The sequence below is a fragment of the Capricornis sumatraensis genome, chromosome 1 (genome assembly GCF_032405125.1).
Source record: "Capricornis sumatraensis isolate serow.1 chromosome 1, serow.2, whole genome shotgun sequence".
In the NCBI taxonomy this organism is placed as follows: domain Eukaryota; kingdom Metazoa; phylum Chordata; class Mammalia; order Artiodactyla; family Bovidae; genus Capricornis; species Capricornis sumatraensis.
This window is the reverse complement of record NC_091069.1, coordinates 175,946,566-175,967,347: the sequence shown is the minus strand read 5'-3', so window position 1 is coordinate 175,967,347 and position 20,782 is coordinate 175,946,566. Positions and strand designations below refer to the sequence as shown.

The window sequence follows — 20,782 nt, the reverse complement described above, 5'->3', positions numbered from 1 at the left end:
GTGGGTTGCCATTTCCTTCTCCAGGGAATCTTTCCAACCCAGAAATTGAACCCGGGTCTCCTGCATTGTAGGCGGATTCTTTACCAACTGAGCTACAAGGGAAGCCCACATGTTTCCTTGGGGTAAGTGGCTATCAAGTGAGAGAAAACCTTTGGTTGAAAGTGGAGATGTTGGTCACCTTGTGGAGTGAGGACAGTGTTAGAAAACTCATGTCTGCAGAAAGAGGGAACTGCTTGGTATTGTAAAGGGGTAAAGGTGTCAGGATTACTCCCCAGTAATGTCAAAGGGCCACAGGAATTGGATGAGGCAGAATGAGTACTTTGGAAGTGACCTTATTAAACCAAATTCTTCAAGAGAAGGGAGTGGCCAGTGGGTTGGCAGGATCTTTCAGTGGCTGGAGTTCTCATGGGAGCTGGGATCAAGTACCAGGAACAGAGAGACAAGTTAATGCTTTTCATCAGTAGTTATGGAAAAAGAAATTAGGGTAGTTCACACCCCAGGTAATATATTAGAAAGACAGCATTTTGTGGTGACTCACACAGGTAGATGATAGAAGGGTACCTTTTGGGTTTTCCTAAAGAACTGTTGACACATATCTGCACAAAAAAATTCTCACTTCTACCTTTACTGGCACAGGTAGTTAAGTTTACAGTCCCAGATAAATAAAGGAAATGATTAAATTCTACAAGGCTTGGAGCAGAGCCATGGAGCTCACTGCCGTACCTGTAGAGCTCTGCTCTATGCCAGGTATCTAAGCTGTCCTCAGTGCTCCCCACAAGGGCAGATGGATGACAAGGAAGGGGCAGGACTCAGGTGGGGGAGAGAGAGAATGGAGTTGTTACATTCAACCACAAGGACCAACGTTTCATTTCTTTTTCAGAAAACTGGTTGAATAACAGTTTTACATAAAAGAGTGGCAAATGGGCAGTCCATTTAAATGCAGTTGACAAACCGGACAAAGCTTCCTACACCTAGATGGTCATCCCTCTAGCCCTTGGCCCCAGGGCTCTGCAGCAGTCCTGGGAGTGTGAGTGGGAAGGCTGGCTGAGATGGAGGTCTCTGTATCCGGCCACATGTTGCCAGATTCTCACTAAGTTCCCGAGGTTACTTCCAACACTGAAGCACACCAGCCTGGCCCATCTCCTTCCCACTCACGTTCACTGTAAATGGATAGGCTATATATACATGGAAAAGAACTTTTTACACTCAAATGTATGTAACCTGTTGGATTCAGTTCAGTCCAGTCGCTCAGTCGTGTCCAACTCTTTGCGACCCCATGAATCGCAGCACGCCAGGCCTCCCTGTCCATCACCAACTCCCGGAGTTCACTCAGATTCACGTCCATCGAGTCCGTGATGCCATCCAGCCATCTCATCCTCTGTCATCCCCTTCTTCTCCTGCCCCCAATCCCTCCCAACATCAGAGTCTTTTCCAATGAGTCAACTCTACACATGAGGTGGCCAAAATACTGGAGTTTCAGCTTTAGCATCATTCCTTCCAAAGAAATCCCAGGGCTGATCTTGCAGTCCAGGGGACTTTCAAGAGTCTTCTCCAACACCACAGTTCGAAAGCATGAATTCTTCGGTGCTCAGCCTTCTTCACAGTACTTTCTGCAAGGAGATACCATGCCTGCCAGTGATGGAGAATTCTCTGAGGGGAGTATGCATTGAAGACAGGGAACCGTGCCCAGTGGCTTTCACCATGACTACACCTTAGAATCACCTGGAGGGCTTTTGGAAAAATCAACCATATCTGAGTCCCACTCTGTAACAATTATAGCAGAATCTCAGGGTGACTTGTGTGTATAATCAGACTGGAGGACTACTGGGTCAGATTTTCAAAAAGCTTTTGAAAAAATTTTATTACAGAGTCCTTTTTTTAAAAAAAGTCAACAGAAGGCAGAAACAAAGGCTATAGATGAATGATTGCATCTCAGAATGAATCAGGGGTTTGACACTGGGACTAGTGTATCTAACAATTTTGTAAGACATCCAGGACACCAATTACAGTGGAGTTGTGAAGCCTTATTACTCCAGCCAACAGTACTTGCTGAATGCTCTGTGCCAGAGGTCCAAGATGCAGGAGACTTAGAAGCTTATGGTATGCTGGCAAGAGGGGCCATGAGTGTAATTAACCACAGGGTAGATGACCTGCCATTAGAGCAGACAAATAAAGTGAGGGAATTTCATATGACATTAATTTCTTCTAGTAATAAAGTGGTAAATAGAGTAGGGTGGGATAGGCGTAAATTCATGACACTGAAGAAAAGAAGGGAGATTCATTGGGGATAAAGATGAAGTGGGAAAACAGTGGAAACAGTGTCAGACTTTACTTTTGGGGGCTCCAAAATCACTGCAGATGGTGACTGCAGCCATGAAGTTAAAAGACGCTTACTCCTTGGAAGAAAAGTTATGATATTCAAAAGCAGAGACATTACTTTGCCGACTAAGTTCCATCTAGTCAAGGCTATGGTTTTTCTTGTGGTCATGTATGGATGTGAGAGTTGGACTGTGAAGAAGGCTGAGTACCGAAGAATTGATGCTTTTGAACTTTGTTGTTGGAGAAGACTCTTGAGAGTCCCTTGGACTGCAAGGAGATCCAACCAGTCCATTCTGAAGATCAGCCCTGGGATTTCTTTGGAAGGACTGATGCTAAAGCTGAAACTCCAGTACTTCGGCCACCTCATGCGAAGAGTTGAGTCATTGGAAAAGACTCATGCTGGGAGAGATTGGGGGCAGGAGGAGAAGGGGACGACAGAGGATGAGATGGCTGGATGGCATCACTGACTCGATGGATGTGAATCTGAGTGAACTCCGGGAGTTGGTGATGGACAGGGAGGCCTGGCGTGCTGCGATTCATGGGGTCGCAAAGAGTCGGACACGACTGAGCGACTGAACTGAACTGAATGCATTTAAGGAGAACTAATCCACACTGAATTAAGCAAAAGGTAGGCTCTTTAGTGGACCTTAGGCTTATCCACAAAACTTCTGACCTCCCTGACTGTTTGAGGGTTATTCACCGATGTGAGGTCTTGAAGGGAGTGATCCCCATTTATTATTATAGGACCCCCAAATGACCAGACTCTTGCTTGCCTGTCCCTTTGAGCCCCTGGTAGGGCGTGTGACTTAGGCTGGGCCCACCAGATGCTTCAAATGTCATGAATGCTGCAAAGGTAAGGTGGTGGTGAGAATTCATCTTTGGGGCAGCAGGTGCTGGTAGCATCTTGATCAGACTGCTCCTGTTCAGGAATCTGAATGTTCTGCTAGCTTTGGGTCTTGCCTTTTTCCAAGCCTCATCTTTCAGCCTTCTGATGATTCTGTGACCCTCCAGTATCCTATAAACACATGCTTAAAAAATATTTCCTGTCAAGAATCCTGGCTGATACAGATTTTTCGTGCTAGTTTATGTCCAGTGTTCAGTATAGCTTGATGCGTTGTTAAAGCAAGGAGTAAAAACTAGGGTGAGGAATGTCTTCATGGAGAAGAGTATAAGGGACAAAATGGAAAATGAAATCTAATGCAGCTATAACAGCTGGACAAATGAGTGCTTAAAATACACGGTTCAGGCCTTTTGCCTAAAGTAAAATATCAACAGAAAGGAAATGGCACCTCAAACACTTAAGAAAAGGGAGAGACTTTCCTGTGGGTGTAGATGAAGTGCAGCTCAGGAGGGGGCTGTGGGCTCAGGGACTCATGACAGACAGTGTGGGACACAGCTGCACACCAGCAGCACTGATCTTTGCAAGGGGACACCAGGCAGAGCAACTCTGCCCTCTCTCCTATCTGCTGGTGCCTTGTGGGCTATGTGGATCTCACTCTCTCACTTAACACTTACATCTCTGTATTGGCACCAAGTGGACCAGGATGAACTAAACAGGAGCCCCATGGAAGTGAAGCCAGTGGAGGAAATAGTGTGTGTCTGGTGCTCCCCAGTCTCACACTGAGGCGCAGCAGAGCCCTGAGGAGTGCCCACTCATATCAGGGGCTGGTGGGTGGGCTCATGGAGGAGGGGAAGTTTATGCTGAGTCTTGAAGCACAATTGGGAGTTTAAGAGACAGACAGTGAGTGGCTTAGGGATATGGACAGAGGGTTCCAGCAAGCAGAGAAATCATGCTGATGCATTCTGAGTGTGCAGAGTGTGGGACTGGAAGTGTCACAGACCAAGAAGGGCCAGGTATGGCAGGGCATTGGGGAGCCATTGATATTTTTATGGCAGGGGCATTCATTATGACCAGTGTGCATGTAGGTCATGCTGGCAGAGGCCTGGGGACAGAACTTAGCCCTTAGCATTGTTGCTGTCAGTGGTTCACAAAGGATAGTCTCCAGGCCATCAGCATCAGTATCACCTGGGCCCTTGTTAGACCATGGAGAAGGGAATGGCTACCCACTCCAGTATTCTTGCCTGGAAGATCCCGTGGACAGAGGTGCCTGGTGGGCTACAGTCCAGAGGGTGGCACAGAGTTAGACATGACTGAAGCAGCTGAGAATGCACACACTTGTTAGATATCCAAAATTTGGGCCATATACCAGACCTACTGAATCAAGAAACTGTGAGGTAAGACCCAGAAAATCTGTGTTTTAACAAGCACTCTGGATGAATCTGCCATTCATGGGGTTGCAGAGTCGGACACGACTGAGCAACTGAACTGGATGAATCAGACACAGTCAATTTGAGAAGCTCTGTGTAGTCCATACAAGAAGTGATGGTGGGTCAAACTGAAATGGTGGCAATGCCAAGGAGGTGGGGTGGATCTGAGGTGTTTGAAATTTATCTAAGATGTGGAATCTGGAGGATTTATGATCAGATGGGGTGTGGGTGGGTGGGTACCAGGGGAGCAGAAGGGAGCAGAAGCAGATTCTGATGTTGAGTAATGAAACTGCTTCCTCATACAGGTGTCCCTAGTGGGCTTCCTATTCCTTTTGGGCTTGTACATCTCATCCCTGGCCTCCTGTATGGGAGGCCTCTATGGAGCCCCCCGGATCCTGCAATGCATCGCCCAGGAGAAAGTGATCCCCGCGCTGGCCTGTTTGGGGCAAGGGGTGAGTGACCTTTTCTTTGAGAAATGTACATTTTTGCCGCCCAACTGACTGTTGGCCAATAAATTGCTTAAATCTTTCTGATAAGAGCCGCTGGTCTGGTTCTGGTAGGGAGAAACAAGCCTGCACCCCTATCCTCTGGCTTCTTTAGTCTGGGGCCACTGGACAAAGCATCTGTCAATGTCATAGCCACCCAGAGCACTTCGGCACTGGGTTAGCTAACTGTCACAATAGCACCATGGACCCTGCCACAGCAGAGCAAAGTAGTGCCACAAACCTTAGTAAAAATAAATTCTGGGTCCTCCAAGGTTAGCCTAGAGGGAAGAACCTCTTGGTGAGGAGAGGACCTGGTCCTTGCAGCTCTAACCCTACCCTGGAGATTCACCTCCCCTTGGGGTCGCTTTATGCCGAACTCTCACACTTCTCGTCTCTGGGCTCCCTGTGAATCCTCATAGCCCTAACCCTAACTGATACAACTTGGTCGAGTCAAATCAAATGAGAAATTCCTAAAACTGAAGGGGTGACAAAAGAAGGAAGCTGAGAAACTCCACTTCCCAATAATGTGTTTTGCAAGCTGTCAGTCAGTTCAGTCCAGTCGCTCAGTCGTGTCCGACTCTTTGCAACCCCGTGAACCGCAGCACGCCAGGCCTCCCTGTCCATCACCAACTCCCGGAGTCCACCCAAACCCATCTTGCAAGCTGTAGTTGATTTCTATGTTGTGGAAACACGACAGGGTTTCTCCCCACCCCAGTCCCATCCCCAGCCCCACTCTTGTTTGATGCCGTGTAGGTACAAGTCATCTTTAATCCCTCCCTTTACCTTCCTCTGCTTCTTATCCACCAGTCAGTGTGGACAGGTAGGACAAGTGACTATCCTCTCTAGTAACTTCCATGTGGTATGTGCCTTGTATTTTATTTAAATTAATTTTTATTAGGTAACATGTGTAGTTGGGTTGTTCAGTCGCTCAGTTGTATCTGACTCTTTGTGAGCCCCTGGACTGTAGCCGGCCAGGCTCCTCTGTCCATGGAATTCTCCAGGCAAGAATACTGGAGGGGGTTGCCATTTCCTTCTCCAAGATAATGTGTGTACAGGACTCAAAACTAAAAATAGAAGATACCCTGAGAATTTTTGCTCCATCACGAGTCTTTCTACTTCTTCATCACCTGTAGCCACGTCCTATCATAGCTGGTTTTATTAGTTTTTCATGAATTCTTCGTTCTCTTTACAGAGGTAGTGTTCTGTGTACGTTGTTCTTTGCCTTGCTTTTCTTCATTTAATATAGCTTGGAAATCTGTCTTTTCGTATGAATATAGAAAGAACTTTCTCCTTCTTTTTCCATCATGTGGATATACCATAGTTTATTAGCCAGTTCCCTATAGATAGTACAGCTTCCAGTGAACAGTGCTACAGAGGATACTCTGTGTGTGTGTGTGTGTGTGTGTGTGTGTGTGTATGTGTGTTCAATTTTACACATATGCAGATAGATATATCTATAGGATCAATTTTCCTAATTGAGTTTGCTGGTCAAAGGGTAAGTGCATTTTAATATTAATAGATATTGCCAAAACAACCTTCCATGGGAGCTGTATCATTTTGTATTTCTACCAGTAGTGTATGAAAGTTCCTGTCTTCCAGCAGCCAGCATGACCGTTAGACCTGGGCCAAGGACCTTGCTTTATAGGACTCTGTTCTGGCCTCTAGGAGACTCATGAGGTCAAGGGGACATGCCCTTAGCCTGTGGGCTTACATAAACAGATGGTGACCACATCTGGCCCAGGGACCATGGTTTGCCGGCTCTGGATTACCTCCTCCATATGTATCTCTAAACAAAATAGTTCAGTTTTGCCTGCTTTTTAAACTTCATATAAATATGGCATGCTTTTCAGGCACCATTATGTGACTCATCCATGTTTTTGCTGGTAGCAGCGGCTTGTTTATTACCATCTCTCTGTAGCATTTCCTCATTTGCTGCAGTTTCTTTACTAATCTTGCTGTCATGGTATGTCCCTGTTTGGGACTGTTATGGACAGTGCAGTGAACATTCTTGTAGTAGACTGGTTCATGTGTGGAGTTCTTCCAGACCTGTTAGTGGAATTGCTCAGTTGTTAAGCTGTGTATAGCTTTGCTTCATAGATAACACTGAACTCTTTCTCCAAAGTAGTTGTGTTAATTTAAACTCCTGTCAGCAGTTGGTAAGTGTTCCCATTCTTCTGTGCTCTTGCCAATACCTGATATTATCAGATGTTTTAATTTTTGCCAATCTGGTAGGTGTTTAATGGTGTCTCACTACAGTCTTGGAGAAGGCAATGGCAGCCCACTCCAGTACTCTTGCTTGGAGAATCCCACGGACGGAGGAGCCTGGTGGGCTGCAGTCCATGGAGTTGCTAGGAGTCGGACGTGACTGAGTGTCTTCACTTTCACTTTTCACTTGCATGCATTGGAGAAGGAAATGGCAACCCACTCCGGTGTTCTTCCCTGGAGAATCCCAGGGACAGGGGACCCTGGTGGGCTGCTGTCTATGGGGTTGCACAAAGTTGGGCATGACTGAAGCGACTTAGCAGCAGCAGTTCAGCAGCATGCAAATAGCTGTAATAAGTATACCCAAAATGTAGTTTTCAAAAACAATGAAATGTATCTTTACTCCTTAAAAAAAAAAATTTACTCTGGATTCTAGGGAAGGTGTTTCAAATCAATAGGGCCTCTGATCCTCAGAGACTCAGGCCAATGATGACTTTGCTACCTCCATCCTGTGAAGGTTGAACTCTGTTCCAATCCTCAGTAAGGGGGATGCACTTGGAGGAACATACCTGGGAGGTTCACAGATCAGGTCTGGATGTAGCTGACATGCCTGTCCCTCCCATCACAGTGCTGGCATAAAGGAGGTGGGTGCAGTGGTTAGGTCCTATGTCTATCCTGAGAGTAAGGCTGACAGTATTTCCTGAAGAAGAGTGAGGGAATGAGAGGAGTCATCAAGAATTTTGCTTACTGAGTAACTAGAAGGATGAAATGGGTACTTTCTTAAGTGGAGAAGCTTCAGAGTAGACTTGAGAGCCAGGACATCGAGGGATTAGCAGTTTGGTTTTGGAACTACTTGGGTTGAGATCCTATTAGACATCAACTGGAAACGTTGAGTAGCTGCTGCCGCTGCTAAGTCGCATCAGTCGTGTCCAACTCTGTGCGACCCCATAGACGGCAGGCAGCCCACCAGGCTCCCCCGTCCCTGGGATTCTCCAGGCAAGAACACTGGAGTGGGTTGCCATGTCCTTCTCCAATGCATGAAAGGGAAAAGTGAAAGTGAAGTCGCTCAGTTGTGCCCAACTCTTAGCGACCCCACGGACTGCAGCCTACCAGGGTCCTCCATCCATGGGATTTTCCAGGCAAGAGTACAGTTGACTAAGTCTAGATTTCAGGGGAACATTTCAAGCTGGAGTTTCAAATTTGGGAGCTACGAGCATTAAACTGGTTTTCGAGGCCATGAGCCTGATTGAGGTCCTAGAGAAGGAAGATAGGTAGAGAAGAGGAGGGGTCCAAGGATGGAGCTGGAGAGTGCTCTGAATGCAGAATTCAGGAATGTGGGGTGGCCTGCGGCAGAGAGTAAGGAACGGCCACTGACAAGGGGACCAGCAGGAGAAGCCAGGAGACCAGGGAGCAACCAGCTGGGTCAGATGGAACGCTCAGGTCAAGGAAGGCGAGGACTTAGAAGAGCTGTTGCTTTTGGCCCGAGAACCGTGTCAGGGTCTGTGAGGAGTAGCTTCTGTGGAGTGACAGGTCGCAGTACATGGAGTTAGCACATTTTCTCCACTCTGTCTTCCTGCAGGTCACCCATACTCACCCCCATTAGTAACAGATGTGCACAAATGTATGTGCGAGAGTTTGTTCATGTTTGGTATTGGAACCGCCCCACCTCGGTCATCATGAATCTGCTGTGTCTTCCGGAGTCTGCCACTCCCCTTGAGGTTATTTTCTCCATTAAAGCTTGGGAAGAATCAGTTTTGTATTTCTTTGATTTCCAAAGCTGACTTTAAAACCCAGTGAAAGACAAAAAGAGAAATACTTGTGAAGTTCGTGTTCTATAGTATTGTCCCATGTTAGTAGTTACTCTGGATTGGATGTCATTATCCCAAGCTTGCAGATGAACTGTTGCTAACACACCAAGAAGCACACGGGAGAAGTGACTGGGCCAGTTTGAGCTGTGTTTCTATCGTGTCCTGTGGTTTTCTTCCATGAAGTTTCATGGTCCTGCAATTCCTTTTGTTTCTGCAGAACGGGCCAAATAAAACGCCGGTAGCTGCCATCTGCCTGACCGGCTTGGTGACCACGGCCTTTGTCCTCGTGGGTCAGGTGAACGTCCTGGCCCCCATCGTCACCATCAACTTCATGCTGACGTACATCATGGTGGACTACTCTTACTTCTCCCTGGCCATGGGGGACTTCAGCCTCTCGGAGAGGCCTGAGTCGGTGCCCGGGGAGGGCCTGGGTGCTCTCCAGGGCTCTGAGCCCCTGCTTCTGGAGAAGGCTCCCAGTTATGGCTCTGAGGGCATTGCCCAGAGCCCCTCTGAGGGCACTCTGTTAGAATTCACCAAGGACATGGATCAGCTCCTCCAGCTAACCAGGACGCTGGAGAGTAGCCAGCCCAGGGGAGGAGAGAGCCATGGGATCCTAGAGAATCAGAAGCGGAAGACCAAGAAGGCCAGCAAGCAAACCCTCCAAGAGAGCTTCCTCTTGGACCTCAGGTCCCCTGCTTCCTTCTCTCCTGGGGATGCTGATGGATGGCCTACTGCCTCCTGGGAAGGGCAGAGGCCCCACAGGAACGCACAGAGTCCCAGAAGTGAAGGGGATCAGCCTAGGGGAGCCTATGGAGCAAAACTCATCCCTGAGCCAAGTAACCAGCCCAGGCCAAGCAGAGAAGGTGGGTGCTTTGCAGTCACACCAGGGCCTCCTAATTTGGGAGTTATCACAACCCTCTTTCAAATCCTTAGGTCATTTTATAGCTGGGTTTAAAATCCTTGTTAATTTCGTTTTATGTTTACTTTAAAATATTATGGTCAGTTATCAGCTGAATTTATAATTCTAGTCTGGTACAGAGTAGTTTTAAGCAGAAATTTCTATCTACTCTTATATGTTAGGGCTGGGAGCTGTGAGTGAGTGAGTGAGTGAGTGAGTGAGTGAGTGAAGTTGCTCAGTCGTGTCCGACTCTGCGACCCCATGGACTGTAGTCTACCTAGTAATTAAATATTAATTTCATTTTACTCAAAAATGAGCCAACATGAATGAACCAGTTTCTCCCTTCAAGGGAAGTGGAAGTGTGCTGTGACAAACTGCCTGGCAAGGGCTCAGTCTGTTTCGTCTTTAGAGGATGAATCTCCCAAACCAGGCAGGAGGGGGATGGAGAGACAGGAGATGAGATTAAGAGCACAGCTTTTCTTTGCTTCCTCGTATCTGCAGACAGAGGGAGACGCTCAAGGGAGACTTCTGGGGCGTGAGAAATTCCAAGAGAAAGAGAGAACTCAGAATTGTTTAATCTTCCATATTCCAGGTGCTTGCTTGTGCTCACTCAGTTGTATCTGATTCTTTGTGACCCCATGGATGTGTAGCCTGCGAGGCTCCTCTGTCCGTGGGATTTCCCAGGCAAGAAAACTGGAGTGGGTTGCCATTTCCTTCTCCAGGGGATCGTCCTGACCCAGGGATCAAACCTGTGTCTCTTGTTGGCAGGCAGATGCTTTTACCACTTCACCACCTGGGAAGCCTGTATTCTAGGTACTTGGCATGCATGATTGCATGTCATATAATCGTTGTTAGCACTTTCTGTTTTACCAGTGAAGACCCCGCATCCCAATGAGATGACAAAGACTCCTCAGAGCTGGTATTCTGCATGGCTGGATATCACACCCAGGTCTCTCTGTATCTGAAGCCCAGTACCTTCCTCTACGTAGATTAACCTGTTTCCTGAGGTCTGTGTAGACAAGTGTGGGTAAAGAGAAGGAGACAGGGGACATAGAAGAGATGTCCAAAAATAATTGCTTTGGGTTCTTTTGTACACCTGCTTTTCCTTCTTTACCTCCAGATAGGTGGATGGTTCTTACTGGTAGGAGCATCATTAAAATTTTTTAATCATATCATTTTTGTCAAAATAACAAGTACAGTTTAATAAGCCAAGTGGAATTAAAAGTCACATAGCCAGAAATAGTACTTCTGTTCTTCTACACCATCCCTCTTCTCCATCCTGTAGTTCCACTCCCAGAAAATCCCACTTTCAGCCAAATCGTGTTAACCTTTATATTACTAAATAATACATTTGTATTGCTACTTCTTGATATATCAGTTTTAGGTATCATTTTTTAAATTTACTATTATGATAAATGAAGACTAGCTCATTTATGCCACTCTGATTTCTCACCCAATGTCCCCCATGTAATTACATCACAGTTTAAAAACTTCATTTTAGTAGCTAGTATTCATATTATCATGATTAAGTAAATATTGCTTAACTATGAGCCATATATTATACTATGATTACATTGCCTTTTTTGTCCAACTTTTTCTGTTTCCTGGGGTTAATAATTGCCATGGTTTTTCTATTTGCTTGGTTTCTCTGTCATCATTTTTCTCTGTGTACTCCGGTGAATATGGCAAATGGCTCTCAATGTTAAGTTCCAAATGCTCAAATTCTTAAGACATTTATCATATCCATTTGTTTTTTCCTGTCTGTCCTATGGCTCCTATCCTGATCCCCTCTAGTTTGTCAGTTCTTTAGGCCTGCTACAAAGCTGTTGTCTTGGAATTCCTCTCTGTCTCTTTTTTCCCTACTTGGCATTGACTGACCTCCCTATGTTTGAAGAATTTCCAGTGCTGTGAGTGTTGGTGGGAGGCAAAGCAAGCGTTTCACACTTAAAACTGAAAATGTCAGACACTCAGTTTTCCAGTCCCTCCTACAGGCAGAGTTCAGGCACAGGAGCAAACCTCAGTTAATCAGATAAGCCGATTCCAAGTGAATCAGATACTTGGAACCGGAAACCTGAAGAGATGAGGACTTTGAGGAACTCTCTGGAAGCATGATAGTGGCTGCAAGGTGTCTGCATTCCTGGCTCCACCATCCAGGGCTTTTCAGGGTCAATGGTGTCAGAACCTGGGTTGCTGCAGCAGTGATATCCCCACTAGACTGCTCTGACATATAATTTTGAGTGTTGTCCTTGGTGATTTACCTCTGAGATTGGTTCACTAGCCTTTCCAGCTGTTCTCAGAGATTGGGAAATATCTTTTTAGTTGGTCATATTACCCTGTTCTTGATTTCCAAGAGCTCTTGGTTGTAATATGATTTGTCTTCATCTTTTAAAAAAATTTTTGAAAATCATCTCAATCTTGTTTCATGGGTACAATGCTTATTTTCCAGGTGACATTAGTTATTCTCCTTTTAAAGTCTTTTTCTGCCCAATGATGTTTAGATTCTTTTCTCTTTGGCTTCGTCTCATGCTCCCTTTTATACTGGAGGCTTTACTAAAATGTCTGTTGATCTTTTGATTTCCTTTTCTACTTAGAAGTGAGTCCTGAAAAGCTGTTGAGAAGACCTGTGTCCTGGGCAGTGCTTATTGGTTAGGGCACCTCATTGTAGAGTGATCAAGAAGCTGGCTTTTTCATGAGAGGACCCCCAAGTGTGATTAGCTAGAGATTTCCTCTGTGGCTCTTCAGTTCCTCCAGAGAAGAGTCCTTTAATCTCTTGCCTGGGAGTCCCCCAGAGAGCCAGGTGATGTAAGGGAGTTGAGGTATCCCACTGCTTAGGATACAGACGTCATTGAATCCCGCAGTTTCTAGCTCCATCCCCTCTCTCTTTGTTATGCCTGGTGTCCCAAGTTCAGGCCCTCTCTGGTTTGATTCCTTCAGAGGAACCCCCCTGCCCCCCGCCAACACACACACACCTTGGGGAGGGGTCAGGCAAAGAGGATTATTCCCCAGCTGCATGAACAGAGGAAAGGAACTTGATGCCCAGCTATTTCACATACCGTCTTGTGAACAGTCGCCTGCACCGTCCCGCTTCCTGGTCCTGAACTTTTTGTGGTCCACTAGGGTACACTGGACGGAGAAGGCAATGGCAAGCCGCTCCAGTACTCTTGCCTAGAAAATCTCATGGACGGAGGAGCCTGGTAGGTTGCAGTCCATGGGGTCGCTACTAGTCGGACATGACTGAGCGACTTCACTTTCACTTTCCACTTTCACGCATTGGAGAAGGACATGGCGGCCCACTCCAGTGTTCTTGCCTGGAGAATCCCAGGGACGGGGGAGCCTGGTGGGCTGCCATCTATGGGGTCGCACAGAGTCGGACACGACTGAAGCGACTTAGCAGCAGCAGCAGCAGGGTCCACTGGGCCGGTCCTTGCCAGCACCCTCTCTGTAGGCCCTAGAGTTCATCCTCAGCTCTGCTCAGTTTGTTACTACTCCTCTGTCACCTCTCCACCTTCCAAGACTTGTTTTTATCTTGTTTCTCTGATTCTTCTTGTGTTTGTGGGTTTATGGCTATTTAATTCCTCTTCTGTTTTCTTAGTGGGTTATCAGGAAAGAAGTGTGGTCATTTTGCAACATTTAGTCAGTGAAGTTGCCAGATCTTAGAAATGTCCCAAGCTCTTGCTGACCCCTCCCTCTCCTCCATTCTTGCTGCCTGTACCTTGGTGCAGGCCCTCGTATCCAGCACCCAGACTCTTGTTTATCTCCATGCTCTTCTCCAGACTCCAGCTCCTCCTATATCCTCTTTCTCGTTTTCACTGTCCTCTGAATGATCTTTCTAGGGTAAAATTCTCATCCTGTCTCTTTTACTTAAAAACCTTTGTTGGAATATAATACCTTTCATCTTGGTGTGATTTGCAAGGTTCTTGGCAATATTGCCCTACCCTACCTTCCTGGGCACTTTTCTCATGACAACCCATATACGTATGTTCAGCTACACCCAGATGTGTGCCCCAAACACATCATGTTCTTTATTCCTTCCTACCTTTGCAATGCCATTCTGCCTGCTGCAATTGCATCACTCCTCCTCGTCCATCTGAAAAATGCTGACTTGCAGTTTAAAATCCATTTGACTTTTCAGATGCACTCTGAGAAGGATTCCCTGATCTCCTCTCCTATGCAAGCACTAGATGCCATAAAATAATGAGTCAAATCGCTAGTGAATATATATTGTTGAGAGTAAGTGGATCAAAAAATTAACCTGGGGCTGTATTTGATACTTTATTTAGCCACAAATTCCTTATTTATAACAGCTGCCCAGGAAAGAGATTTGTGACTATTGAAGATATCATCAAAGACAAAAAGGATCTGATGAAACAGAAATAAAAAACATTTCCACAACGCAATGTCACAGAAGGAAACAATTATTCTGACAAACACAACTGATAAAAGCAAACCTCCCAAAGCATATTATTTTTAAAAACAGGAAGGTCAAAATCCAGATTCCACTAAAGAGAGGTCAGAAGAAATGAAACGCAGTTTACATTTGAAAAAACAGTGCCCAGATTCACTGTCCATTCAACAAACTAACTTTTATGATTAAGTGTTGAATGTTGTTAGTAGCTAAAAATAGGCAGCATTTACTGAGTCTGTCCCACATGCCTGGTGTGGGGATACTCTCTTAAATACGGATGATCTCAGCTCAGATCTAGGAATTGTTACTAGCTTTTTCCAGATGGCAAAGGTGAGGCTTAGGGAAGTTATACACTTACTCAGAATATGCGGCAGCTAGAATTTGAACCCAGTTCTATCTCATTGTAGAATCTGTGTTCTAAACCACTATCAGTTCAGTTCAGTTACTCAGTCGTGTCCGAGTCTTTGTGACCCCATGAACTGCAGCATGCCAGGCCTCCCTGTCCGTTACCAACTCCCGGAGTTCACTCAAACTCACGTCCATTGAGTCAGTGATGCCATCCAGCCATCTCATCCTCGGTCGTCCCCTTTTCCTCCTGCTCCCAATCCCTCTCGGCATCAGAATCTTTTCCAATGAGTCAACTCTTTACATGAGGTGGCCAAAACACTGGAGTTTCAGCTTTAGCATCATTCCTTCCAAAGAACACCCAGGACTGATCTCTTTTAGAATAGGTTGGTTGGATCTCCTTGCAGTCCAAGGGACTCTCAAGAGTCTTCTCCAACACCACAGTTCAAAAGCATCAATTCTTCGGTGCTCAACTTTCTTCACAGTCCAATTCTCACATCCATACATGACTACTGGAAAAACCATAGCCTTGACTAGATGGACCTTTGTTGACAAAGTAATGTCTCTGCTTTTGAATATGCTATCTAGGTTGGTCATAACTTTCCTTCCAAGGAGTAAGCGTCTTTTAATTTCATGGCTGCAGTCACCACCTGCAGTGATTTTGGAGCCCAGAAAAATAAAGTCTGACACTGATTCCACTGTTTCCCCATCTATTTCCCATGAAGTGATGGGACCAGATGCCATGATCTTCATTTTCTGAATGTTGAGCTTTAAGCCAACTTTTTCACTCTCCTCTTTCACGTTCATCAAGAGGCTTTTTAGTTCCTCTTCACTTTCTGCCATAAGGGTGGAATCATGTGCATATCTGAGGTGATTGATATTTCTCCAGCAATCTTGATTCCAGCTTGTGCTTCTTCCAGCCCAGTGTTTCTCATGATGTACTCTGCATATAAGTTAAATAAGCATGGTGACAATGTACAGCCTTGAAGTACTCCTTTTCCTATTTGGAACCAGTTTGTTGTTCCATGTCCAGTTCTAACTGTTGCTTCCTGACCTGCATACAGGTTTTCAAGAGGCCGGTCAGGTGGTCTGGTATTCCCATCTCTTTCAGAATTTTCCACAGTTTATTGTGATCCACACAGTCAAAGGCTTTGGCATAGTCAATAAAGCAGAAATAGATGTTTTTCTGGAACTCTCTTGCTTTTCCATGATCCAGCAGATGTTGGCCATTTGATCTCTGGTTCCTCTGCCTTTTCTAAAACCAGTTTGAATATCAGGAAGTTCACAGTTCACGTATTGCTGAAGCCTGGCTTGGAGAATTTTGAGCATTACTTCACTAGCGTGTGAGATGAGTGCAATTGTGCAGTGGTTTGAGCATGCTTTGGCATTGCCTCTCTTTGGGATAGTATGTATATGCTGCTTGGGTCAGTGTCTATTATGAACTAGGCCGTGGTACTGAAAATGTTAGTTGCTCAGTTGTGTTCAACTCTTTGCAACCCTAAGGACTGTAGCCTGCCAGGCTTCTCTGTCCATGGGACTTTTCAGGCAAGAATACTGGAGTGGGTAGCCATTCCTTTCTCCAGGGAATCTTCCCAATCTGGGGATCGAACCTGGGTTAAGTGAATCCAATTTAAACCACCATTAAGATATCACTACATATCTATTAAGCTATCAAAAATTTCAATAAAAACTATTTAGGTCAGTGGAAATCAGGTATTATATGTAAGCACTGTTGGAAGCAAGGTCAATGGAGTCATTCCTTTTGGATCAATTGATTTGTTTTTTTCATCAAACTTAGGAGGTTTGGGGTCATGATTTCTTCAGAAAGGAGTAGTTTTGTTGCCAGAGGGAGCAAATTTGTGGCCTCTGCCTTTATAAGCTTAATGTGGTGAGTCAAGTAGAAATGGAATGGGGAAATTTTTAGCTTTGCTAGCCTGAGGAATTGGAACCAGTGAGGGTGAGCAGTGTACAAGCCAGATATTTAATGGGGAGATTCTAGAAATGAGAGAGCCATAGAAAGACTGTAGCTCCCCACACTGCTGATCTGGGCAGCCTGAGAGAGACTGGGATAATCAGTCAGCTTCAACTGTGGTTCCCAACCCACACACACATCTGCTGGCAGAGGGGGAAGCCTCTTAGGCCACATAGACACAGGGGCAAGCTCCATGCTACTAAAAACTGGAGTGGGGATACGAGTAGCCCAGGAGGAAGACTGTAAGCTCTCACTGTTCTCACCCTCAGCTCCAGCAGTTTTAGAAAAAGAAACACTTCTTAGTTTGTCTCCATTTGGTAAATTTCTAGAGCCCCAAGGGATCGTTTCTGATAATTTCATCTAGTTGTATACCTATCTCTTACAGAGAGGATTTTCTGCCCTCTTCACATTGCAGTAGCTGGAAGTCCCTCTGGTTCATCCTCTCTGGAGAATGAACTTTTAGGCTGTAACAAGAAATATAAAACTGTCTAATCGCTCTGACTTAGTTGGGGGAATTGTATCTCAAGAAAACAACCGTAAGCTGAACAGCAAACCATAAGTATATACAGGATTCTCATAACTGCATTGTTGGTGCTGATGACAACCTAGAAATAAATGTGCAGTATTTGATAAGTGGTTAAAAGATTGCAGAATCAACATGATAAGATACCACATGATCTTGAAACATGCTTGAAACATGATCACTTGTGGACCATATCAGTGCCCATTCTTATTTTGTACTTGCTAGTTAGAACTATGTGTTTATTTATCCTGATGAAATATGGAGTGTATTTCCAGAGATGGCTTCATATTGACTTTAAATAATTTCTATAAAATTATTTAAATTTGTGGTTTAAAAAATCGACATAATTGTTTTCCCCTTCAGGCCTAAAGTCTTCATATCTGCATGGGTTTTGTGAATACAGAACTTGTTAGACATACTGCTACATTTTAAAAGACAATTTAATGTTATACATTATGTTTATTATATTTCATATTTTTAACATGCCTAATACATGCTTCCCTGGTAGCTCAGCTGGTAAAGAATCTGCCTGCAATTCAGGAGACCCTGGTTCAATTCCTGGATCAGGAAGTTTCCCTGGAGAAGGGATCGGCTACCCACTCCAGTGTTCTAGGGTTTCCCTGGTGGCTCAGGTGGCAAAGAATCCCTCTGCAGTTGCAGGAGACCTGGGTTCGATCCCTGGGTTGGGAAGATCCCCTGGAGGAGGGCATGGCAACCCACTCCAGTGTGCTTGCCTGGAGAATCCCCATGGACAGAGGAGCCTGGAGGGTTACAGTCCGTGGGGTTGCAAACAGTTGGACACGACTGAGCGACTAAGCACACAGTGCTTACCTGTTTGTTTTGTGGGTAAAGCTTGATAAAATTGCCTTCCCAGCTGTTATTCTAGTATTTCTAACCTGAAAAACTGTCTCCTTCTGCCACTACTCTGTAAGACTTCTTTCTTTCAGCATAATCCTTGAAAAGCAGGGAAGGCTGGGGGAATCCTTCACTCATTTTGGAAGGGTTTTGAAACCATAGCTGTTCAGAATTCTAATAATTGTCTGCTTATATTGTCAGACCTATTCAGAGTCATTGAGCATCCTTGACTGAATTCTCCCTTACGTTGCTGATGTGTAAAACTGCACTGTGCTTGCGTAGAAGACACACCTCTTCCTATCACTGTCCCTGAAGTTCCTCAAGAAAACACACACATACACTCATAGCTCCCTTGGGTACAGTGTAATTGAGTTGGTGTAAGATCAAGTGTGAAAAAGTAAGTTTAACACTTACTTGGCAAACATTTTGTTTCAGTTAGGCAAAAATCTAGGTTTCTTCTTAATAACCAATGGAACAACTATATTTCACTAAGCTTGTGGTTGAGAAAATGAATCATGCCTTGGGCATGTTGAAAGTATACAATGTAATCGAAGACAATCTTAACAGTGCTTTGTCTTTCAAAAAAAAATTAATAGAACCATCAATTCAAATCAGTGATAAACATTGGCAGAGTTTTCCAAAATTTATTTTATTGTAGTTGATTTATAATGTTGTATTAACTTCTGTATAGCAAAGTGATTCACTTATACATATATATATATATATATATATATCTTCTTTTTCATATTCTTTTCCATTATGGTTTATCCCAGGATATTACAGTCCCTGTGCTAGACAATAGGACCTTGTTGTTTATCCATTCTATATGTAACAGTTTGTATCTGCTAATCCCAAACTATCAGTCCATCCTTATCACCTCCTCCTTGGCAACCATGTCTGGGAGTCTATTTCTGTTTTAATTTAAACTTGTTTATTTTCATTGGAGGCTAATTACTTTACAGTGTTGTACTGGTTTTGCCACACATCAGCATGAATCCGCCACGGGTGCATGCGTGTGAAGTTCATCTGTGCCGCATTTAGAGTCCGCACATACGTGACATCGTTTGGTACTTGCACTTGTCTTTCTCTGTCTGACTTACTTCACTTAGTGTGATAATCGCTAGGTCCATACATGTTGCTGCAAATGGCATTATTTCATTCTTTTTTAATGGCTGAGTAGTATTCCACTGTATATATGTACCACATATTCTTTATCCATTCATCTGTCAGTGGGCATTTAGGTTGTTCCCATGTCCTGGCTATTGTACATAGTGCTGCGATGAACATTGGAGTGCACGTATCTTTTCAAATTATAGTTTTGTCTGGATACATGCCCAGGAGTGGGATTGCTGGATCATATGCAGCTCTATTTTTAGATTCTTAAGGAACCTCCACACCTTTCTCCATTGTGACTGCACCAATTTACATTCCCAGAACAGTGTAGGAGGGTTTCCTTTTCTCTACACCCTCTCCAGCATTTGTTATTTGTAGACTTTTTAATGATGGCCATTGTCTCATATGAGGTGATACATCATTGTTGTTTTGATTTCTATTTCCCTAATAATTAGTGATGATGAGCATTTTTTCATGTGCTTCTTGGCCATCTGTATGTCTTCTTTGGATAAATGTCTATCTAGGTCTTCTGGAAGAGTTTCTTTTAATCCGCAATTAAAAAGGAGACATTTGTTGAGCACCTGCTATGCCTAGATTTGACATTTAGAGCTACAAAAGACAATCTTTGCCTTCAAGATAGGGAGGTGTGAAAAATAAGTAGAATGGGTTGGAAGTATATGATAAAGGCTGACATGTTGAGAGGATGCAGACTTCTCTGGGGCCTGGGGTGGTTTGTCATTCATTTACCCTCATGTGACCTGCCTCTTGAGAAATCTGTATACAGGTCAGGAAGCAACAGTTAGAACTGGACATGGAACAACAGACTGGTTCCAAAGAGGAAAAGGAGTACGTCAAGGCTGTATATTGTCTCCCTGCTTATTTAACTTATATGCAGAGTACATCATGAGAAACGCTGGGCTGGAAGAAGCACAAGCTGGAATCAAGATTGCCGGGAGAAATATCAATCACCTCAGATATGCAGATGACACCACCCTTATGGCAGAAAGTGAAGAGGAGCTAAAAAGCCTCTTGATGAAAGTGAAAGAGGAGAGTGAAAAAGTTGGCTTAAAGCTCAACATTCAGAAAATGAAGATCATGGCATCTGGTCCCATCACTTCATGGGAAATAGATGGGGAAACAGGGGAAACAGTGGAAACAGTGTCCGACTTTATTTTTTGGGGCTCCAAAATCACTGCAAATGGTGACTGCAGCCATGAAATTAAAAGGCGCTTACTCCTTGGAAGGAAAGTTATGACCAACCTAGATAGCATATTCAAAAGCAGAGATATTACTTTGCCAACAAAGGTCCATCTAGTCAAGGCTATGGTTTTTCCAGTGGTCATGTATGGATGTGAGAGTTGGACTGTGAAGAAGGCTGAGCGCCAAAGAATTGATGCTTCTGAACTGTGGTGTTGGAGAAGACTCTTGAGAGTCCCTTGGACTGCAAGGAGATCCAACCAGTCCATTCTGAGGGAGATCAGCCCTGGGATTTCTTTGGAAGGAATGATGCTAAAGCTGAAACTCTAGTACTTTGGCCACCTCATGCAAAGAGTTGACTCATTGGAAAAGACTTTGATGCTGGGAGGGAT

The 20,782-nt window shown here is 44.7% G+C and overlaps 1 protein-coding gene across 1 annotated transcript in view; it reads left to right on the top strand.

Moving 5' to 3' along the window:
* The window catches only part of SLC12A8 (solute carrier family 12 member 8), a 149,343-nt gene that overhangs the window by 112,396 nt on the left and 16,165 nt on the right, over positions 1 to 20,782 (top strand). Inside the window, exons 12-13 of the mRNA XM_068968511.1 lie at positions 4,893 to 5,039; positions 9,300 to 9,945. Coding sequence (XP_068824612.1) covers positions 4,893 to 5,039; positions 9,300 to 9,945 — 793 coding nt within the window. The remainder of the gene's footprint in view (positions 1 to 4,892; positions 5,040 to 9,299; positions 9,946 to 20,782) is intronic.